Below are 9,759 nucleotides of genomic sequence, written 5' to 3' on the forward strand. Positions count from 1 at the left end.
AACAGTGCTGCAGTGAACATGGGTGTGGATATATCTGTTTGTGTAAAGGTTCTTATTTCTCTAGAATGTATTCCAGGGAGTGGGATTGCTAGATCGTATGGTAGTTCTATTTCCAACTTTTTAAGGAAGTGCCAAATCGGTTTTCAAAGTGGTTGTACCATTTTACATTCCCACCAGCAGTGTATAAGTGTTCCATTTTCTCCACAACCTCTCCAACGTTTATTATTTTGTGTTTTTTGGATTAATGCCAGCCTTGTTGGAGTGAGATGGACTCTCGTTATAGTTTTGATTTGCATTTCTCTAATGGCTAATGATCATGAACATTTCCCCATATATCTGTTAGCTATCTGAATGTCTTCTTTAGTGAAGTGCCTGGTCACATCCTTTGCCTATTTTTTAATTGAGTTATTTGTCTTTTTGCAGTATTGTGTAGATTTTAGAGATTAGACACTGATGAGAAATGTCATAGCTAAAAACTTTTTCCCAGTCTGTAGGTAATCTTTTTACTGTTTTGGTGAAGTCTTTGAATGAGCATAGATGCTTGATTTTTAGGAGTTCGCAGTTATCTAGTTTCTCTTTTGGTGTTTGTGCATTGTTGGTGATGTTCTATATACTGTTTATGCCATGTATTAGGGCTCCTAGCATTGTCCCTATTTTTTCTTCCATGATCTTTATTGTTTTAGATTTTATATTTAGGTCTTTGATCCATTTTGAGTTAGTTTTTGTACATGGTGTGAGGTATGGGTCTTGTTTCATTTTTTTGCAGATGGATATCCAGTTATGCCAGCACCATTTGTTAAAGAGACTGTCTTTTCCCCATTTAACTGACTTTGGGCCTTTTTCAAATATCAACTGCTCATATGTGGATGAATTTATGTCTGGATTCTCAATTCTGTTCCATTGGTCTGTTTATCTGTTGTTGTACCAGTACCAGGCTGTTTTGACTACTGTGGCAGTCTCATTGTGGTTTTGATTTGCATTTTTTAAGGACCAGTGATATTAAGCATTTTTTTAATGTCCTTGTTGGCCATTTGTATCTCTTTGGAGAAATGTCTATTCAAGTCCTTTGTCCATTTTTTAATTGGGTTGTTTGTCTTTTTGTTGTTGCTCATAAGAGTTTATTTATGAGGATCCTACTTATGATGTTTCAGGCCTGACCAAAGGCAATTATAAGGCTTTGCTTGGCAGGCCTCATTGGAGGAAGCTGCCCTTCCCACACCAGACTTGGTACACAGTTGGTGCATTGCAGTTTTCTGGAGGTAGTTGCAGTCAAGGACTCAGCCTCCCTGTGACCCCTGGACCAGCCATGTTCATACCCACATCTGCATTCCTAGCCCAGGCACCTCTATTTGAAGGCCTCCTTATTAGGGGCCTTGGCTAAGGCAGTTTTTCTCCACTCTTAATATGGGTTTTTAAATACTTTTCTATTCCTAAATCTACCCCACCCCTCACCCCACAGATCCACAGAGAGGCAGGAGCTCTTAGTTTGGGGCTCCTCAACAGTGAGTCTATTTCCTCTGTCTGTGCTACATGTTAGCGAACTCTCAGCTTGTGCCATTATGCAGGAAGAAATGAAACCCAGTAAGCCAGCTTTTTATTTAGCTTTTGCTTTCACTACTGCAGTAAGTGAATAAAGACTTGATTGTTACTTTCACTTTGGCTCATTGTCCTAACTGACCAATCTCAACATCTTACCACTCAACATTCGTATATTCTGGTAGTAGATGCTTATCAGATACATGATTTGCAAATATTTTCTTCCATTCTGTTGATTGTCTTCACTTTCTTGTTAGTGTCCTTTGATACAGAAAAGTTTTTAATTTTGACGAAGTTCAACTTACCCATTTTTTTCTTTTGTTACCTGTGCTTCTGGTGTCATATCTAAGAGAATCCATTGCCAAACAGAAGATCATGAATATTTACCTGTATATCTTCTTCTAAGAGTTTTATAGTTTTAGCTCTTACATTTAGGTTTATCCATTTTGAGTTAATTTTTGTGTATGGTGTGAGGTTGGGGTTCAACTTCATTCTTTTGCATGTGGAGATCTAGTTTTTCTAACACCGTTTATTGAAGAGACTATTCTTTCCCCATTAAATGGTGTTGGCATAGTTGTTGATAATCAGTTGACCATAGATGTATGAGTTTATTTCTGGACTCTCGATTTTGGTCCATTGGACTGTGTGTCTATCCTTAAGTCACTACCAGTCTGAGATTTGGTCGAAGTGACCTGTTTGAGTGCCATAGGTCAATTTAGAGAAGAAAGGAGGGATGAAATGAATTGTCACTTTATGTTATGTTCAACTTGCTTAGTCACTAAAGTTGTTCTAGAGTTAGAAGGAAATTAAAACTTAAGCAGCATTTTCATATAGATTAACTTGGATTGTTTTAATCTTCTGCTTTCTTTTTGCTGTAGAATCAGCCTGTTATATCTTTGTTTTACTAATGTGTTAGGATTTATTGCAATCCAGTTTTGCAGAAGTCTCTGTGAAATAATATACCTATGTGAAGACCTTTAGAAAATGGTTTCAAATGTGATTTTTAAAAATTGAGTTATCTAGAAGACTCAAGGTTAACTTTAAGAACCATTTCTAGTAACTTTGTTGTGTTTAGCATTCTGTTGCTTTCAGCTTTTTGTGGTGTTGTGTTTTATGTAGCTTTCACATTGACTTTACCTGTCATCTTAGTTTTCTCAAGTACTGCCTTAATGCTGTTTTTACCCCTGGAATAAAAGGAAAATTCATGTTTATTGTTTCTTTTTAAAGAGCCCATATCTTTGAACTGTAATGTATACTGAAGCAATACATATGCTTTTCCCATAAGCCTCAAGGGCCACATTGCAGAAAGTTAAAATGTTAAGACTATGAACCTTAGGTTGGGTTACTTTCTGGAAACATAACAGTTTGAATTAGTAGTTCCCTAAGAAATATTTTCTAACCGAACTTCTTTATTTTACAGATACAGAAACAGGCCTATTTATGGTAATTTCCCAAGATACAACTGCAATTTAGTAGTAGGGCTGTGATTATAAAACTCAGATGTCTTGACTGTTTAGTGCTCTCCAAATTTTTCAAACTAGAAAGATGGTTTCAGTTTACTTGTGCCAGACAGAAAAGGAGTGAACTAAACAAATTAAGGTTCTTCTTATTCTAGGAGCTGATTGAATTCCCAGTTATCTCAGTTTTCTTAGTTTGCTGCAGTCCAGCTGTAGGAATCACAGGGATTCTGACCCACACCCCGTCTTCCCTGTGCATAATCAACTGGCTCTCAAAGAATACGTTTTGAAAAGCCTCCTTTAATTGGCACACAAGCACCTTTAAGTGCCTCTGTGTGCTGCAGAATGATATACCTAATATCTAATAAAATGAATTTGGGAAGGCGAGAAGGGACAAAGACAAGTTTTGCCCATAAGGAAACTAAATAAACGTACATAAAAGAATGTGAGCCTGTCAGTACAGATGGAACTAGAAAAGAAAAATGAGTAAGTTGAAATTAATAATCCTTATTGATTTATTTTTCTTCTCATTCCATCTGTATTGATAGGCTCATATTCTTTTATATATACTTAGTTTAAGGGCAAAACACCTTGTCTTTAAGGAAATCTAACTTTAAAAAGTGTTAAAAATATAATGAATTTTGAGTTTATCCAACTCAATTCTTTGTGAACTCCGGCAGGACATTGTGCACATACAGACATAAAACATAAACAAGAAGTTGCATGGTATCCTTGCACAATGGTCACGCAAGTCATTTTCTTCTCGCAATATTCCAGGCAACTATTACTACATTTATTTTTTGTATTGAGGACAGCCAATTCTTTCCTATAATGGTACTATTATATCATTGGGCTCCATGATAGATTAGTTGATCTACCTTGATTTATGTGACTTTAATATGAAAAAAACATTAACAGTGCATAACTATTCTTTTTGAAGGAAACAGTGACTGTTGTTTTGCAGAAATCTCACCAGAAATAGAATTGTAGAACTAGAAGCAGCCTTTAGTCTTGAGTTCTGTAGCAGAAAGGATTAAGTGCTGGGGTCATTTAGCTTGGAAAAGAGAAATAGGAACACAATGAGTATTTATACTATCAGGGGAATAAAGTTAAAGGTTAAAGACTTTTTGTATTTTTTTAATCTAGGCAGACTAAGGTCAGATAGATGGTTGTTCTAGGCCCAATATAAAGGAACAACTTCATAGCAATTAAGGAGTATTAAAAAATATAATGCACTGCCTCTCACAGTTTTAAGTGTCCCATCACCAAGAGGTCAAAGCCAAGGTACGGTGACTCACTGGAGATGCTCCAGAATGGTAGGCAGAGATGTTAAGTTACCGCCCACATCTAATATCATGCTATTCTGCATATAACCAGGGGGGAAAGGAACTCAAGAATTCCTATCATCATGATTTAATAAGAGTGTAGTCCAGACAAACACGATGAAAAACACATGGTACTTTCCTCCGTCAGAAGCGACGGGACTTGCTACCAGAAACAAACAAAAAAAAACCTATAGGTAATAATCTGTTGTCAGAATACTGCCTCTCACGAATAAAGTAACCAAACTCTACTAGGATGAAAGAGGAGTCACTTCTTAACTTTGGAAAGAAGAGAGAGAAGATGCAGACATAGATTCAGAAGTCTAAAAAAAAGTACCTTTTTGCACATGTGGAATAGATGACCAAGAACAGAAATAGGGGCTTGCTCTTTTTATTGTTGTTTCATTTTTAAGTTTTCAAGAAAATATATCTCTGCTATTTTGAATCTCTTAGAAGTGTCTTCCAAAAATCATTTTCTGAGTAGTTATGAAAAATTGGCAGCAACAGAACACTAGCTGCAAGTTCTCTAAATATAGGAAACAGGATGATGGTGACACAAAGCCAAAAGTCGGGTTTTAATCACTAGCCTCCGAGAAACCACACATCCTCAGGAAGTGAGGTTACACAAAATATGGTGTATTTACTTTTTGCTGCCACTACTATCTCTAAATTCTATCTCCTGAGTTCTTTGTACCTTACATCAAGGGTTCCACCGTGTAGGGGCAATGGGGAGAGGTAGCCAGTGGTCCTTTCCAATACTGTGAAGATGCTTGGAGTCATCTTAGAAGCCAAGGATGTAATAACAATTTCATTGTAATAATAGAAACATCTGCCACTTGTTAAACACCTAATGTGCCACATACTTCTACTAGGTGCTGGATATAGGCCATCTTCTAGCAGATTCAAGTAGGTACCCATGAGATTTGAACTCGACACCAGGTTTCATGGACTATAGCTCTAACGAATCCCACAATTTATAGGCCCCATGTTTTGAGAGGCTGGCTAGGTTTTGCCTTAGGTAGAATTGTGAAGTAAGCTTGGCATAGTTAGGCATTACTCCCTCCTTCTCTACCCTTGGCTTATGGTTATCAACTAATATTAATTTGTTTACTGCTAGGTAACTTATCCCAACAATCCGTTTTAAAGAGCTGAAGTTCTGTCAACTTCCTATCCCCCTTGAGTGTCCGTTCCTGTCAGGAGGTATATCCTCTTAGTATCTCCCGGTCTATCTCTTCTTTAACTCTCAAACCAAATAAGATAAACCATCTGTTCCACAGTGTTGTTTACCTCTTAGATTAGGACTGCTTAACATCAGCCCATCTCCTTCTAGGAGAGTCCTTCAGAGAGTAGAGTAGAATTAGATTATTCGACCCAGCCCACCATACCAAGGTCTATTTTTAGCCAATTTTGCTGGTCGGCAGCAGGTCTGCTGTGGGAACCCTTATTCCCGAATTCTAAAAATTGGGCCAAAATCTTCACCAAGAATCTGTGCAATTAAGTGCTTTCCCTCCCATGTTGTTTTACCTATCCTAAGAAACCATTCTTGTTGGCATTTTATTTCTCAAATATCAAAGAATATATTTCAAATTCCAGGGTCATCCCGTTGTATTAAGATTTATTAGTGATCTGACCAGCCATCTTGCAATGATTTAACATTTCTTTTTCCCCTAGGGAAAAGTTAACCATTGGATGCCGCCAACTGGTTGAGATGGAATATACGATGCAGCAGTGCAATGCATCTGTCTATATGGAGGCCAAAAACAGGGGATGGTGTGAAGATATGCTTAACTATAGGACCTAAGTGCTAGTCATAACTTAAAAGGAATTGAATTTATCCTCAAGAATAGCAGAGTAGTCAAACAGAAGAGAATTGCAAGAAATGTCTCTTAGGTACAAAAATGTGGTTGCCTCGTTGAGGTTTTAAAAACAAAAAAAGCCTGATGCATCCATTGTGGGATAAATTGTGGACTCAGCTCTTCTGGAGTTGACAGTACCTCCCTACCTCTACTCCTGGCACTGAGCTAGTATCCTCTAAGGAAAGGACAGCCATCTTTTTCACTACCTTGGGACAGAGGCCACTGTGGCATCCGAGGAAGACCCAGTGCACAGCATTAGCGTCTCTCGCAACTCTAAATGTGGACGTGTGACCAGAGATACTCTCAAACCTCAAGAAATTAGGACATGACTATACTTGCCACATTCCACAACTGAAATCTTACCCTGAGATGTTTTTATGGTCAAACTGTCTTCCATGTAACCTGGTGAAAATAACATTCCCTCCACCTTATACCCTCACCAAGGTAATGAAAGTAGAACTTTGATTTCAGCTCTAACTTGTTACAGCCTCTTCTTCTCTAGGCATGTCACTTTTCGGGGCATTTCTAATGGGGAGGTACAGGTAGATCCCTATGCCAAGTTTCCCCTTAAATGTGAAGCATTGCGAATTTGTGGGATTAGGTGGCAGTGACCGATGTTTGCCTCTGGCTAAAACCAAGTGTGTGTTTGACTTATTTAGTTATACAGTAAGTTAGAAATCCTTGTTTAGTATATTATGCTTTCATTAGTGCATTAGATTAAATCCAAATTGGTATTCTCTTATAAATGTTCACATATATTTTTAAAAAAGCAATAAATAACTTACTTTTAGTAAGATTTTGCTTTTCATTTTACTTCCAAATGGTGTTTCTGAAATTAACAGGGAATTATTATAAACGTGACCCTTTGCAATAAACAAGAATTTACTTAGGATGCTGCATTAGGGAATCACGCCGCCACTTTCATATATGGGGCTCATGGTGTCTTCAGGGCTATGAGCCTCTGGGGCAAAGGAGAAGCGTGAAGAAAGCCATCTCTGCTCAACGTCTTTTTCCCTGTCTTCTCTGAGGAGCACCTCCTACTACCACCAAAGGAACTGTTTTTGGACCCTCACCCCTTAGCTGCTTCTATTTGTTGTTGGGTTTTGTTTCGCTTTGCTCTGTGCTCTGCTTTGTTTCCTCCCTCCCTTTTTCCCCCCTTACCTTTTTAATACAGGTTATGCTTTTTGTGTAATTTCTTTTTGATCCCGTCACCTGCATACTTTCATATATTTTTCCCTTATGCATATGGGTTTTAATTTGAACTTAGTCTAATCTGTCTTTTCTTTGTGTATTATTTTCCTTTAAAATAAGTGTTTTTTTTTTATTTTATTGAGATAGAAGGATGTTGTAATTGTCTAACCATATTTTTCATTTTTACTTAAAAACATGCTTTTATTTTAAAATTATTGTTTTAGCCTTTGTTTTTTTCATTTGAAATGCCAGGTGTGTTTTATCTTTTCTCTCTCCTTTATGCTCTTTGTTTTTTTAAACTTTACGGTGTATTTTACTTTTTCTTTATTTTAATCTGTTAATTAACTTTTGCAGCCATGTTTTCTGGTCTTAGACTTTTAAAATTTTACACTTGTTTTCATAATAGTCCAAAGCAGGGTTGAGGATTCCTTTTCCTCTCATCCTTTCTTTTCTGGCTCTTTCCAGTGGACTGGAGTAACTCAGTTTGCCTAAGAATCATAAGCCCCACTTTGCAGAACATTTGGTTTGATGGAAGAATTATCAAATACTTAGATGAGGAACTTCAGAATTTAAAATCTCCATTTCTTTATATATATATATAAACATACGCTGCCATTATTTCGATTCTGACTCACAGCGACCCTATAGGGCAAAGTAGAACTGCCCCATAGAGTTTCCAAGGAGCGCCTGGCGGATTCGAACTGCTGCCCTTTTGGTTAGCAGCCATAGCACTTACCCACTATGCGACCAGGGTTTCCTCTTTATATATATAGTTCGGGCAAAAGCCATCATAAGCATGTTATGAACCAGAAGGGACTAATGGAAAAAAAGTCACAGCAGAGGAGGTGACTCTGTACATAATGCCCTTGACCTTGCCCTAATAAGGAACTGGCGATCAGCCTCTTGAGAAGCAGCCATTAGGATCATTCCTGCAATGTTGCTTAGTTTGTCATTTGACACCATTTTACATGAGCCTTTTCCAACTTCTACAAAACATCGTCCATCTTCCCCCCCAGAGGACCAGCGAGGATCCTTTGATTGGAGGGACCCAATTTCACAGGGGAATTGATTTCAGCTTCACATTTTGTCATTGCCTGCCACACAAGTCCAGGGGACAGAGGGACAAATCTGAAGATGTATTTCCTTAATCTTTTGATCATCTGAAGGGCAAATCGAAGTATTTTCAGAGTTAATCCAGGCTTACATTTATGGTGTCTTGGTCAACATTCAGAGCCTAGGTCATATTGTTCTTATTTCCTGACTTTGGCAACTCTCCCAGCCTACCCATCTGCCATTAGAGCCCATTTCAGCCCCTACCATGATGGGTAGGAATGTTTTTCTCTTTCCTCTTGAGGGAATAAGCCTTACTATGGAATAACCAAATGTATCGTCCACTTTCAGGAAGTCACCCATAGTCCTTTTCTGATTTAGGGATAGGACTGACAGGCCATTTTGCCAATAAAACCCACTCCAGTGCACACAACTAAGCTCCATGAGGGTAATTACAAAGTACACACAGCCTCTAGTGTCTGACTCATGGTTGCAGCCAGGAAACATTTTTGACAAATTGACTTACAGGCTCACTTACTAAAACATAGACATGCTCTACTTTTGCCTACCAAGTTTGACTTCATAGCTCAAAACTTGTGTGGGTTTTGTTGGGTGAAAAGCCATTCAGTGAGGTCAAAATGATGTATCTCTTTTACACCTTCCTGGAATGTGGCTCACAACAATGGACTCTTCTTCAAAGGCTGAAGAATTGGCTTTCCTGGGGGTTTTAGAACATCCCATTCTGTACAGTCATAGATTTTACTCTGAATTATCTTTGGCTGTTGGTAAAAACAAGGATTGGTCAATCTGAAGTGTTCTGGCTCACATGACAGGAATCTTTTCTAAATTTTGATCTAGTTTTGTTTATAAACTGGGTGTGACTTGTCTCCAATTTTTTAAATTCGTCTGCCAGGACATCTACTGTATTTGAACTCATACACTCATGTTTGTGATCTTTAAACCTAAATTCTATAATACCCCATGACAGAATAAACAAGATGAAAATAAGCACTGTACAGTTCAGAATACCCATTATAAGAATGTTGGGAAGGATGGGGTTATATACAAAGTAATTTTAGGGGTGTCTCCCCAGAGTGGAAAGATGGGTAAAAGTAGTCAGGTTTAATTCTATGTGCTGCCTTCCCAACTCTGTGGACTAATGGTTATGGGCTAAACTACATTAGCTCAGTATACAACCCTTGTGAGGCTAGTAGGAACAGATGGTTCTCTTGGTATTAAGTTCTAGGGAGGTCAAATATGCACCTGTCCTACCTTTCTCCTTTGCCTACTTCAAGTTAAGGATGCTGAGGTCTGGAGAAATTAAAGGCTGCATACCTAGAGCGTTAA

General features: G+C 38.0%; 1 protein-coding gene across 8 annotated transcripts in view; it reads left to right on the forward strand.

Moving 5' to 3' along the window:
• Positions 1-6,957, forward strand: part of SWT1 (SWT1 RNA endoribonuclease homolog) — a 120,694-nt gene extending 113,737 nt beyond the window's left edge. For all 8 annotated transcript variants that reach the window (XM_049868335.1, XM_049868333.1, XM_049868331.1 and 5 more), the window contains one exon: positions 5,987-6,957. In XM_049868335.1, the coding sequence (XP_049724292.1) occupies positions 5,987-6,116 (130 nt within the window). In that variant the 3' untranslated portion in view covers positions 6,117-6,957. The remainder of the gene's footprint in view (positions 1-5,986) is intronic.
• The last annotated feature ends 2,802 nt before the right edge of the window (positions 6,958-9,759 follow it).

The sequence above is a fragment of the Elephas maximus genome, chromosome 24, assembly GCF_024166365.1.
Source record: "Elephas maximus indicus isolate mEleMax1 chromosome 24, mEleMax1 primary haplotype, whole genome shotgun sequence".
NCBI classification, from domain to species: domain Eukaryota; kingdom Metazoa; phylum Chordata; class Mammalia; order Proboscidea; family Elephantidae; genus Elephas; species Elephas maximus.